General features: G+C 41.0%; 2 protein-coding genes across 2 annotated transcripts in view; both read left to right on the plus strand.

Annotated features, from left to right (window-relative positions):
• brox (BRO1 domain and CAAX motif containing) overlaps positions 1-13,347 on the plus strand; it is a 445,085-nt gene that overhangs the window by 43,150 nt on the left and 388,588 nt on the right. The window lies entirely within an intron of this gene.
• Positions 680-8,431, plus strand: LOC114665884 (protein FAM177A1). The gene is made up of 5 exons (XM_028820539.2): positions 680-774; positions 4,446-4,601; positions 5,307-5,373; positions 5,636-5,733; positions 7,660-8,431. Exons 1-5 carry the CDS (start codon positions 748-750, stop codon positions 7,849-7,851), a joined length of 540 nt encoding a protein of 179 aa, XP_028676372.2. The 5' UTR covers positions 680-747; the 3' UTR covers positions 7,852-8,431.

The raw sequence follows: 13,347 nt of genomic DNA on the forward strand, positions 1-13,347 counted from the left end.
CATCGCTCCATACTGATGTCCTAGAAGGTGGCGAGTGCACAGCCTGTAATGTGTTTGGCCGACGGTTCTACTCTCTTCAGGGCCTTGTGGTTTTGCAGCTTTTGGTTTAAAAAACCAGGCCGTAAAACTTCCCTTCAGGACACTTTAAATGGTGGATGTGTTGAAGTTCTTTAGTGATGTTTAAGTCTCAGGCAGCAGTTAAATGACTGGGACAATTAGGACTTTGGATGATGTCCCGGCTTTCCTTAGACACCACCTGCCATGTCTAGCCTAAAATCTCTGTGTGACAGGAGGTGTTAAAGACTTTGCTGCGCTTTCTTCAGCGAGGCGTTGATGTGCTCAGACCTGGTCAGGTCTACCGTGATGTGGTCTGAAACTGTCCTTCCTCTCCAGGTCAGGTGGTGGTGGTGCCTCGGTTGTTTTCCACAATCAGCTCCTTTGTCTTGCAGACATTCCTGAACAGTAGGCAGTTGTCCTGGCACCAGTGTGACAGACCCGCCACCTCCTCCCGGTAAGCCTGAGATCAGACCCTCCACAGCTGTGTCATCAGCAGACCTGATCCCGGGGACTGGTGGTCTAAAACAAATAATGGAGTCCCACGACACAACACACACACACACGTGTTAACGCCCCCGTCTTCTGCCAGAACCTGTTCCTCCACTCCCTCGGTTCTTATCTCGTTTAGACTGCTGGAAATGTGAGAGCCAAACAGGCGAAGCACGCGGAAGCTCCGGAGAGACGAGCAGCATGACGGAGAGCGGCAGCGCCGAGCAGGTGAGTGGCGCTCCGATTTATTTAACTGTGCCGGGGCAAGTCGATACAAAGGGGACACCGAGCGAATACAAAGCGGAGCGGCGCACCGACGAGCGGGCTGTTCGAAGGAAACCTTTAAAACCCTCCTTGGCGATTTGTGGCGAAGTGCAGGTGCGCGTGCGCGGCGGGATCTGCGTATGTGTGTCATCGCCGCCGGCCGCCCAATCGCCGCGCCCACTTTTTTTTTTTTTCTCCGATAAAATGCGATTTTCATACTTAATGTTACGTCATCACATCTTAAAAAAAACTTTAAACGACGACCACCCTGTTGTCAGAGGAAACCAATCGGATAAAAGTTCAGAACGTCGACCAGCGCTGTTCAAGTGTAGCGGGTGTCCTGGTAACTATGGAAACGGGCGGGTGAGGGTCATAAAAGGGAGGGTAACGTGTGCGCCGATGGGTGGTCGTCCGGTCTGTAAACCGAACGTGCCGATCGAGGACAACAAAACCTTACCGTCCTGGCAGCTGGGGCACACGCCACATGAAAGGCGCTATATTGTCGGGTCCTACTGTCACGTGGACGGAGACCAGGGAAGTTGTGACCAAACATTTAACATTATACCACTGACCAGGACATTAATTATTAATATGAAAGGCGCTATAGAACAGGTTTACTGTCTCCTTACTTTCCTGTGCATAGAGTCCAGTGCCATTCTTGTTCCCTATCGATTAGCACAAGGCTGTCACCGATCTCAAGTCCGGTAACTCGTGACTGTATAAGACCATCGCCTAATCGTGTCTGTTTCAATAATAATAATAATAATAATACATTTATACAAGGCGCCTTTCTGAGAACTCAAGGACACCGAACAAATAAATAAATAGACACATTATAAACAACTTAAAACATCAGGAAATCAAAAAAAAAAAAAAAACCAAACAAAGCCACTGTAATCAAAAAGAAAAAGACATTTTAAACAGATGCGTTTTAAGTTTACATTTGAAGGTTTGCTATTTCTAATCTCAGTAGGTATGAATTCCAGAGCTTGGGAGCAGAAGAGCTGAACGTTCCGCTCCCCATGGAGGTTAGACGGGCGAGAGGGACGGTCAGGTGGATGGAGGAAGAGGATCTAAGGTTACGGGAGGGAATGGCAACATGAAGAAGGTCAGACAGATATGGAGGGGTGAAGTTATGAATGGCCTTAAAATGTTAATAGCAGAATTTTAAAATCAATTCAAAACTTAATCGGGAGCCAATGAAGCTGCTGCAAGACCGGAGTGATGTGCAGAATAGATGGGGTTCGAGTGATGATGAGAGCTGCAGAATTCTGGACTAACTGAAGCTTATGGAGAGATTTATTAGGGAGACCAAAGAGGAGTGAATCGCAACAGTCGAGACGAGAAGTAACAAGACTGTGAACAAGAATGGCAGCGGTATACGGGGGGGGTTTGGGTGAATGCGATTAAATATTAAGTAGGTGGAAGTAAGCAGACAGGGTGATGTTATTAATGTGAGATTGGAAGGTTAGAGGACTGTCGAGGATGACACCCAGACTCTAGACCTGAGGTGATGGGGAAACAACGGAGTTATCAATAATAAGAGAAAGATTATTGGTTTTGGAAAATGAGGATTTTGAACCAATGAGGAGAACCTCCGTTTTGTCACTGTTTAAATTCGAAGAGAACCAGGATTTAATTTCAGCAATGCAATCAATAAGGAAGTTAATAGATAAAACTTTTTATTTCATCTTTGAAAGCACTTTGAGCTACATTGTATGAAAATGTGCTATATAAACAAATGGTATTGTGACAGATAGGAAAGGCGCTATATAAGAAGATTGTAGGGTCTCTGTCACATGAACGGAGTCCAGGGAAATTGTTACTTGCACGCACTAATCAGCTTGCAACACATCACCACTCTCGAGCATCATTAGTGATAGACATGTGTAAGACGCTATATAGATAAAATGTATTATTATTATTATTATTGATAGACATGTGTACGGCGTTATATAAATAAAATGTATTATTATTATTATTGATAGACGTGTAAGGCACTATATAAATAAAATGTATTATTATTATTATTGATAGACATGTGTAAGGCACTATATAAATAAAATGTATTATTATTATTGATAGACATGTGTAAGGCACTATATAAATAAAATGCATTATTGATAGACATGTACAGCGCTATATAAATTAAATGTATTATTGATAGACATGTGTAAGGCATTATATAAATTAAATGTATTATTATTGATATATAGTGCCTTACACATGTCTAAATTAAATATATTATTGATAATACTTTATATAGCGCCGTACACATGTCTATTATTATTGATAGACGTGTACAGCGCTATATAAATAAATTATTATTGATAGACGTGTACAACGCTATATAAAGAAAATGTGTTATTGATAGACATGTGTTTGGCACTATAAATTAAATTTATCATTATTATTGGTAGACATGTGTACGGCGCTATATAAATTAAATGTATTATTATTATTGATATATAGTGCCTTACACATGTCTAAATTAATACTATATTTAATTTAGACATGTGTAAGGCACTATATATCAATAATAATAATACATTTAATTTATATAGCGCCGTACACGTCTATTATTATTGATAGACGTGTACAGCGCTATATGAATAAATTATTATTGATAGACGTGTACAGCGCTATATAAATAAAATGTATTATTGATAGACATGTGTACGGCACTATAAATTAAATTTATCATTATTATTGGTAGACATGTGTACGGCGCTATATATAAATTAAATGTATTATTATTCTAAAACATTTAGAGAGACAGTAGAATTTCAATGACTCTGTAGATGAAACACTGACACACTTGTGCTAATTGGCATGAAACACACCGCTCACTTCCAACACCAGGACTAGTGACAGATATGAAAGGCACTATATAGTACGGTTATTACTGCCACATGCAGAGTCTTGTGAAATTTGTACTTGCATGTGCTAATCAGCACAGCACCAGGCTCATTGATAAATATCAAACGGGTACACCATACACATGTATAGTGCCTTTTACGTCTAACAGAAGTCCTTTAGTCACATGCACAGGGACATCAACACCATTAGTGACAGAGATGAAAGGCGCGATCTAAGAGGTTTATTGTTCCATGGAGAGAGTCCAGTGAAATTCTTACTTGCACATCATAAACATACAAAGCATCTCCACACGCTGGTGCCATGATTAGTGATAGACATGAAAGGCGCTATATAAACAGGCTTATACAGTCACATACACAGAGTGCAGTGAAAGACTTACTTGCGTGTGCTTATCATCTCGCCTCCTGTTTCCATCATCCGCGAGTTGAGGTGCTTTACCTTGAAACTTCTGTCTTCATTGACCCAAATGGTCTTTGAAATTTCACACAAACCTTGGCGAGTTTTCCTTCACACACAGAGAACCACAAACACACGGAATAAAATGACAAAGAACCGCGGTGCAGAGTAGGACTTGACATCACGCCGAGTTTTGAAGGCCCTTCATTTGGAAGAAAGTCACTTGGTGGGCTTGGTGAGGTTTGCTAGCCCAAGCACCCCCCAAATTGTTCAAACATGTTACGTTTTACTCCAAAATGGCCTTGGAATCAGACTGGGGGTTTACTGACCACTAACAATGCAAAGTTCCTCTGCCGCAGGTCCAAGGAGAAAGTGGAGATCTGAGGAGCGTAAAGGTACCCAGGAGGGTCATCCACTTTGCCAATGGTGAAACAATGGACGAGTTCAGCACTGATGAGGATGATGAGGAAGAGGAGGGCAATCAGAATAAACTTCAGGAGGCACCCGTTGATAAAGTAAGAACACTCATTTCTTATTCTGTCAGAGTTGCAGATGTCCCGGTTGTCCACAATTCTAGATTTTCAGAAGTAGAGGGTCGTTTGTTGCAGCAGTTAGAGGAGTTTCACAGAGTAATTCACGCCTGAAGACCTCAGTGTGTTGTTCTTGACTTTGATTGTTGCTGGTTACACTTGGTTTCATCTCTCTGACCTTTGTTTTGGTATGGACCACCATGTTGGTCTCTCCCACCACATGGTCCTTCTCTCTACAGAGTTGTTCTCCGGTCTCCTGCCAGATGTCCGGTTAACCCACACATCTAATTTCTCCAATGAAGCTTCCTGCCCTTTGCCAGAATTCAACAGTTATCGTTAATCATGGAGGATGTGCGCGGGTAGAGCTTCAGTCTTGCATCAAAAATAAAACCAAGTGGAGAGGGAGAAGTTTACCAACTGATATGGATGGGAAAAAAAGGAGAAATAATCCTCTTCACCTGACCACTTTCTAGCCAGCTTGATCAGCTGAGGGCCACAGGCAGTTTACCTGTCAACCAGAGATCATCAGAGAGAGATCCTCAATCAGGGTCAGGTCTGAACTGTCCCCTTGTGATGAAGTGTGGCAGTAAAAACTCCAAAGGGCCAGGAAACAAACACACGCGGGCGACTCGACTGACACCAATGGCTGCCGTCGTCTTCTGATTCGGATTTTTATTTCTTGTTTTGCAGTCTCAACTCTCCTGGGGTTCGTATCTGTGGTTTCTGACGATTCGTTTTGCCTTGGCGTCACTGAACAGTAAGAGAATTTAAATTCCAAGTTTTTCCCCAGGGAAATGAAAAGATGACATGTTTGAATCACTTGCCTGTTCTTCAGATGTCAAGCCCACCGCACCACCTCCGTCTCTTCTCTCTTTTTCCACATTTGCTGTTCTCCGATTTCTGTGTTGTTGGCCTCCTCTCTGAATTTCCAGTGCTTTGATTTTTGTTTTACGGCATTTGCTCTCATTTATTACATACAGTGGGATCTTCTCACGTTGTGTCTTTGTCTCTCTTTAAAGCTTGTGATTTCCTTGGAGGAAAGCTGGCAAACATCCTCGGACTTAACACACCGAAGTACCAGTACGCCATTGACGAACACCACCAAAGACAGAACGAGGTGCGGACACGACTGCTTTCATATTCTGATGGGCTCCGTCTACTGAATTCAATTATTAATTGGCTCGATCAGAGATCAAGCAGAACAACAAATTCTTAGCCGTAGTTTGCAAGTGAATTCTATTTGTGGTGTTAACAAGGTAACCTGAGGAGAAACATCACAAACACGTCACCGATTTTACACCTGCGCCACAACAGAATGTTGCACACACTAATTGAGTAATGCGCCTATCAAGTCATAAACTGGGGGGGTCACATGGACCACCCTTACACTCCACACAGATGACAAGCCCACACGCACAAGGAAGTGGTGACCCTGTGTGCAAGTGTTTAGCTGACATGTCATAATTTCACCTGGGATTTAAGAGAAAAGCCAAGCAAAATGACACCTTTTATTGGCGAACTAAAAAGATTACAATATGCAAGCTTTCGAGGCAACTCAGGCCCCTTCTTCAGGCGGGATGTGTCTTGCCAAATCAAAATACTAAAATGCTGCAGATCCAGTTTTAATCTTAAAAACTAAGCACACTATTTTGATTTCTTTAATGCTTCTTATAAAGTCTACATGATTGAAGCATCAAACAACAGACCGAAGGGGCGCCTCACTTTATTAAATGGAGTTGGCATAGTCCTGTCCTATGCATTGCCTATTGTAATACACAAAGTGTCCACAAGAGGGGGGTGTTGTTCAGCGATCCTATTCCTATTATTTTGTGTACTGTAATAACTTTTGCTCATTTTAATACAATTAGAAAAGCCCCTTCATAACGGAGTACAACTTGCAGAAAAAGCCATGTGGAGACCGCTGTGGTGGTCCCGAGACCCGTGACAACTGCGAGAGCTGGTGGGAGCGGCCATAAAGAATATTTTTTGTAAAAATTGATCTATTTGTACGGAATGATTACAATAAAATTAATTAAAGAAAAAAAAAAAGAAAAGGAGACAAAGCAGATCCACAAACTAAAATTAGGACATTTGAATCAAAAGGCAGTACGCAGAAACACATTCTACTTCCACAAAATTTAAACAACTGGATTTCCATTCTTATTACAATAATATCTTGGATGACTAAACTCCCACTTTCCCTAAGCCAAACAAAAATACGTTTGTTTTCCCTTTGGTGGTGGACAATCGTAAAGCAATAAATCACAAAATTACTTTCAAATTAAATATTGTTTATTAACATTTAGCCATGTGGCACAGTAAGGAGGCTGGGGTTCAAATTCAAGTGGTCACTTTCTGGGAGTTTGCATGTTCTCCCCATTTCCAAGGTCGCCAGTCCCTCATGGCACACCCTTCGTTATTCTATTAAATGGCAGCGGTGACTTTTTCTATATTTCAATAGCAAAAAACCGCTCTTACCTATGGGAGCTTTGAAAGAAGGAAACCAAAAAATGGCAGAATGATATCGCCAGACAACTCAAACCCCAAATCTTTGGAAAGGGAACTCATCGTTATTAAAAAAACATACAAAAACGTGACAGTTGCCCATTAAGCCAGAAAAGAAGCGTCTGTCGCTACACCATTTGATGTTACAGGTCTGACGTTTAGCTTCTGGCCATTATTGATTACCACAGATACCTTGCAGTCTCAATATATTATATATCTTCTCTTCCCCAACTCCGATATTTAACACCACATTTGGTATTTATAAGCACACAAGGCCACGAGGGTACCCCTTTCCTGAAATCATCATGACAATCGTTCTACCTCCACATCTGCAATGACGCCGATGAAATGCATTCAAACCGACACCTCAACGGGTAGGGAGTTTTGACGTACTTTGTGGATGTGGCAACACCACCATCACCACCGCACTCCACTTGTATGAAGCCTCACAGCAGACATAATGGAGTATTAACTGTCAAGACACATCACTTCACTACTTCAGGTTAACGTACTAAGTTTTCCTTTTATTGGTTTTCAGGGATCAGAAGATGATGATGAGGAGTATGAGCTAGAAGAGCAGAACTGCAATGAATCCCAGGAGGGCCAACATCTCTCTTTACAAAATGCGGAATATGGCGCGATAAAGGCGAGTCCCAAAGCTGAGCTCTTTGAAGAGAAATCCGAGAGTGATGGCAGCGGGACGGTCAACACTAGCTACGGGGGTGATTAACATGAGACCCTCCTTGAGCTCTCGAACCCCTCCACGACACTCCTGTTACTACCGCTTGATGGAGGAAGTAAACCTCAAGTTTAAACCTGAAAGCACAAGTCAAGTGGAGACAAATCACAAATTTAATTGTAAAATGTGGAGGATTTGCCACCTATGGTGGCACACCGTTTTAACATTAGAAATATTTAAAAATATACTGTAATTGAGATGTTATTTGGAAAATACCAAAGTGAATGAAAGATGACAAATTCTCCTTTCACTCCTCATATGCTGTATGAGTCGTCGCCCCTCAGCTAAGGTGGTCTCGTTCCAGGAGTGCTGAATGGTACGGAGCTGGTCTGGCAGACATCCTAACAGGACTAGGATGCTTTGTGCCAACATCCTGTACTGTGAAATTATAACTGACTAGTATGTGCAATTCTAATCACTTCACGAACACCCATTGAGGTCTATATGTGTATTGTTAGCAAACTTCAGATTGTAAGAATTCTTATTCTGTGTACATTTGTGCCTTTGTTGTCCGTTGCTGTAACTTGGCAATTTCCTTCTGGATTAATAAACTTCCTAAACGTTCATCTCAGTGCAAGACCCAAGACTGAAGATGTAAAGCAATAAGCCCACTGTGTCACTTAATGACATTTACTGTAAAACAACCTCCACGGTTTTTAAACTTTATACTCGCGTATGAAATGTTTCTAAAACAATAAAGCCACAGCAGGTAAACTCCAAGTCAAGGAGACCACAAAGTCCAACAATATTACTTTGCAGCTGGGACCCATGAAAGCCTAGCTGTGCAGCGGAGTGGTTCACACAATATACTCAAAAATATTATTTAAACCACTTTGCGTGTCTGCCTCTAGCGTTGTGAAGCGGGGGGCTAAACGCACGCCAAGGAGATGCGGTGGCTCCTCCGAAGCCCCCTCTCAAACGGTGATACAATGGGAAACAAATTGGTTCTTTTACCTTCTCTGTGCTCGATCGGGTGGCTTGCTGCTGCAGTGCTGCGTGTCGCACTGCACTTGAATTAACAATAGCGCGTTTCAAGAGCTGAAAAACACTCCAAATGATAAGAAGTGTTAGGCTGGTTAATCACGTAGAAATTGATCTAAACAGTAAATCTGTTAGGAACCTTCATTTCACACGTGATACAAGTGGTTTCCACACATAGAAGTTAAGGAACATTGCGTAATACTCAACTTCAGTTTCTCCCAACACGTTTCAATGGGGAGAACAAGTGAATTTGAGAAGATGAAGTGTACCCTGAGTAACACTTAAGAAACCATCCAAACAGTTCTTACCCATTAGGGGACTATGTTTTACATCATTTAGAACTGGTTTTTACATCAGTATTTACACAGGGCACTGAACGCGCGCTAAAGGAGATGCGGTCGCTCCTCCGAAGCCCCCTCTTAAACGGGGGTACAATGGGGAACAAATATATATATATTTTTTTTACCTCCTCTATGCTCGATCGGCTGGCTTGCTGCTGCCTTGCGGTGTGATCTGCGTGTCGCGCTGCACTTTAAACATTTAAAAGCCTGTACAGCCGCGTTCCTCCTCATCTCGCGGGACGTTAACGTGTCCGAGAAAATCATGTCTCGTCCCAAGATTTTTTTAACATAATAAATAGACAATTTTTTTTTTTTTAAATAAAACCATACCAATTTGACCCCCCCCCCCCCCCGTTACTTAAAAAATAGCATTTAAAATCTAGAATCAAAACATTGATACAGGATATTAACAGATGCTATTGGAAGAACCCAGAAAAAAAACGTAAAATAAATGCAGTATAAAATTTCACAATACAACTTCTAACAGACAAGTTTAGAGCCAACAAATCAGCTGAACAGTACATCTTTGGACTGCTGGGATACACACAAATGGACATCATGCACTCAACACCAAAGACACTCCAGTAAGCAGCATCAACTGGGTTCGAAATCATACAAACTGGTGATGCTAACACGCGGCCATTCGTACTGATGAGTTATTCTCTCCCAACAAAGACCAGAACTTCACCTTTTACTCTCTCAGGACAGCAGGGGAGAAGCAGGGTCTGCCACTTGCCAAGAGGACCAGAAATCCCAGACAAGACCTCATCAACTGCACACGAAGAACAACTCGATCTCCTTGACAAATGTTTCTAAAGGGGCATTATAGAAAGACTGCAGGCAGAACAAACAGAAAGACTTCCCGCTTTGTTTCGTTCAAAGTGTTTTATTAGCTTTTGGTTAATGGAGCTCTCGCTGCCGTGGCCCATACATTTCTTTGCTTCTGATTTACCCGTTTGGATCTGGAATTATTAACCTCAGTGTTTCACATTCACTGACCCACAAGTTTCCTTCCCCTCTCTTCCTAATCCCATGAGTCAAACCATCCAGGCTTTAAATCACCCATTTTAGGTAGGCGATGGGTACAACTTGAATTGGGTCTCTGGTACAGCAATCATCAACAAAACGCGTAACTTTGGTCAAATTTATATATCATGATGACTCCCTAATCCCCCCCCACACACACACATTGTCACAGGCTTAATGTTCAAGTTTGTCATTCCAGTCATATCTGAATTACAGGGAGACAAAAGTGTTACTCAAGACCAGAAAATGTGCAAAATTTGGGGACCACAGAAGTAGACAAAGACAGTGCTCAATTCACCGAATCCAACCGGTAATTATGAAAAATAGTCAATTAAATACTACAGCGAAAAAAATGTGCATGTTAGAGAATTTACCATTTGTATTTCCTGTGGAAAGAAGCTATGGAGTAGTGAGAAAAGCGCTATATAAGTGTAAAGAATTATTATTATTATTGCACATTCTGGCCATTCTTTATTTTATGGAGTGGTATCTCCTACCATGAGAGGGAAGTAAGGAGTCTCTCACAATGCAGAGGGATTCCTTCTTGCATCTGTCTTTGAAAATGTCCTCAATGGAGGGGACAGCAACCTCAATAACCCTCTCAGCCATCCTCACCACACATTGCCAAGACTTCCCGACAAACACATTGCAGCTTCAAAACCAGGACATGAACTCCATTATTGTTTTCCGAGTGAAGCTTTGCTGCATTTACAGATGGGCCTACACGAGTAAAAGGTAAAAGCAGTAAACCCTGGACATTACACGCCTGTCAGGGATTTACATAATGACAAATGGGTCATCCTAGTGCAAGAAAAATGAAATGACCAATGATGAAATGAAGAGCAGCAATAGCGCGCACACCCACAAAACCACAGAACATTATTATTCTAAAATTTCTACCTGCCATCCTGGTCCAAAGAGGAAAATACATCAACAGGAACAAAAAAAAAAAAAAAAAATCCCAGTAAGAAAGTCCAGATTTAAACTAAATAAAGGATCTCTTTAACAATCTGAAACATAAAATATTACAAGTGTCCTGGGTTGATTTGATGAGCACCTCTAAGTGCCGCTAGTTTTATGAGAGACCAATTTGCTCCTGTGAGTGAAAATAGAAAAATGGTCGTTTTTAACCAGACACTATTTCCAAATAAAAGTTAAACTGATTGGATTGTTAACATAGTATATGTATATAAACTCCATGGACCTTTAAACTAGTTTAAAAAATAAACAATAAACAAAAGCCCAACTGTTTTTATTCTCTGCTGGCAGTTACACAGGAAAGGAAAACAAAATCTTAGCAAACATGCTGGTACCTCGTCTACTACTGGGATATTTACTTTACAATTTCAGAATATCCGATTGAACTTTCTCTCACCTCTTTTCATTGTAGGCCACTTTCCCCGATTCCTCTTATTGCCTATTAAGACAGTGCCCGATCCATACCCGACTTGATGTCATTGGTGATGTCAGACATGTCACATGACTCAACTCCCAGAAGCCTTTTAATGGCATAGCTATAGCAAGTCTTCCCCTTACATGTAACCTTTTGGTCAAGTTTTCATTTCTCCTTCTTGTTAATCAGGTCTTCACCCAGATAACATACACCATCAAGACGAGACGTTTGCTACCCTGATGCCAAATTAGCACAGCAAATCGGTATGACACTGCATATGACACAATTGTTCCCAAAGACTGCTCTGCTAGTAGATAACCATGTAAAATATGCCATATAAAATTTACCATATTGTAGCCGACAGAGAATGGCTACCAGGGACCACTCTGCAGACTTGACATCTTCAGCTGGCACTACAACAGAAAGAAACAAAGATTATTTGTACATTAAAATTAAATTACATCTTTTCAGTCTCTCTCTACCTGCTCCTCACATCCCTGCAATATCCCAAACCATCAACACAAAATTAACATCCAGATAGAGAGGATGAAACCAAGTAAACTTTGTATACATGTCATGAGGTATGTTGTACTGACACATGTTTAAATAGATCTTTGCGTTTTTTTTTTTGTTTTTTAAACTTAATAAATAAATGGGTGGCCTGTTTTTTTTTGTTTTTTTTTAACTCAATCCAATATTTACGTTTATAAGGAACTGTCAGGGCAGGAGTACAGAAGCCAGTGTTAAATAAGACACAAATTCAATGGACACCTTCGCCCACACAAGGCTGATCAATCTTACTTTACATGCTGGATGTGAGAATTTAAAATCAGCAATGGATAGAAATGTATAAAGTCTGCACTGTATAGGTTCAGGATCCTGGAGTCTATTGTCCAGAAGTGTAGGGGAATGTCATTTGGTGAAACCCTAAATTATAAGTTTACATTACTTTTAGTGTGTCGTGGGCTCAGTTTACTTACATTTGGAAAAGGTGATCTTGATTTCATCTTGTTGTCTTTCTTCAGTACCGTGTGCTCATAGCAGCAGTGGCCAAAGGGGAAGTCTCCCGTCTCCCTCTTGGTTAAATCAATGGGCCACTACACCTCCATATTGCAGCTGCAAAACAATACAACAAAAACACCAGCACATACTCCTCCGTGGTTCGGAGATCTCGTCATACCACAGAGTTGTACAGATCAAGGGTACTGACAAACAGTATAAAACAAAACAAAAATCAATTCAGGCCATAGCCAATAGGCCGTGTTAGAAATGTAAAAGCAATTGAAAAAAATATATAAAAATAAACTATTTATTGGAATGAACCTCACAGGAGTATGTGTCACATTTAGAATATTATTGCTGAAACGGTCTACGAGGCCAGCAGCGACGTCATGGCTTTTGCCACATACTGAACCTGCAATTCTGTGGGTGAGGCGCACCGGCCGTAAAGAAGTCTGCCTGCAAATGTCCTGGTCAGCTTGAATTTTAACCACAGATTATTTGTTTTCATAGATTGTATGAACAAAGATTTACCCACATATGAAAACTATAACAACTGTGCACCCAGTACAGACAGTTTGAAACAGTATTTTGTTCCTTAACATACAATTGATGACTTTAGCACTAAATGCAAATAAACTACAGATTACATATTTACAAATGTATAAAAAGCTGTATAAAAAGTGAAATCTGTAGAAAACATTTTAAATGTTAATACAATATGTACATTTGTGAAGTCTGGAGGAT

The sequence above is a fragment of the Erpetoichthys calabaricus genome, chromosome 15, assembly GCF_900747795.2.
Source record: "Erpetoichthys calabaricus chromosome 15, fErpCal1.3, whole genome shotgun sequence".
Lineage (NCBI taxonomy): Eukaryota > Metazoa > Chordata > Cladistia > Polypteriformes > Polypteridae > Erpetoichthys > Erpetoichthys calabaricus.

Coding starts and splice junctions, on each gene's coding strand:
- LOC114665884 (XM_028820539.2), top strand. CDS start 748: ATGACGGAGAGCGGCAGCGCCGAGCAG. Junction 775..4,445: donor AGAGCGGCAGCGCCGAGCAG/GTGAGTGGCGCT, acceptor CCTCTGCCGCAG/GTCCAAGGAGAAAGTGGAGA. Junction 5,374..5,635: donor TGCCTTGGCGTCACTGAACA/GTAAGAGAATTT, acceptor CTCTCTTTAAAG/CTTGTGATTTCCTTGGAGGA.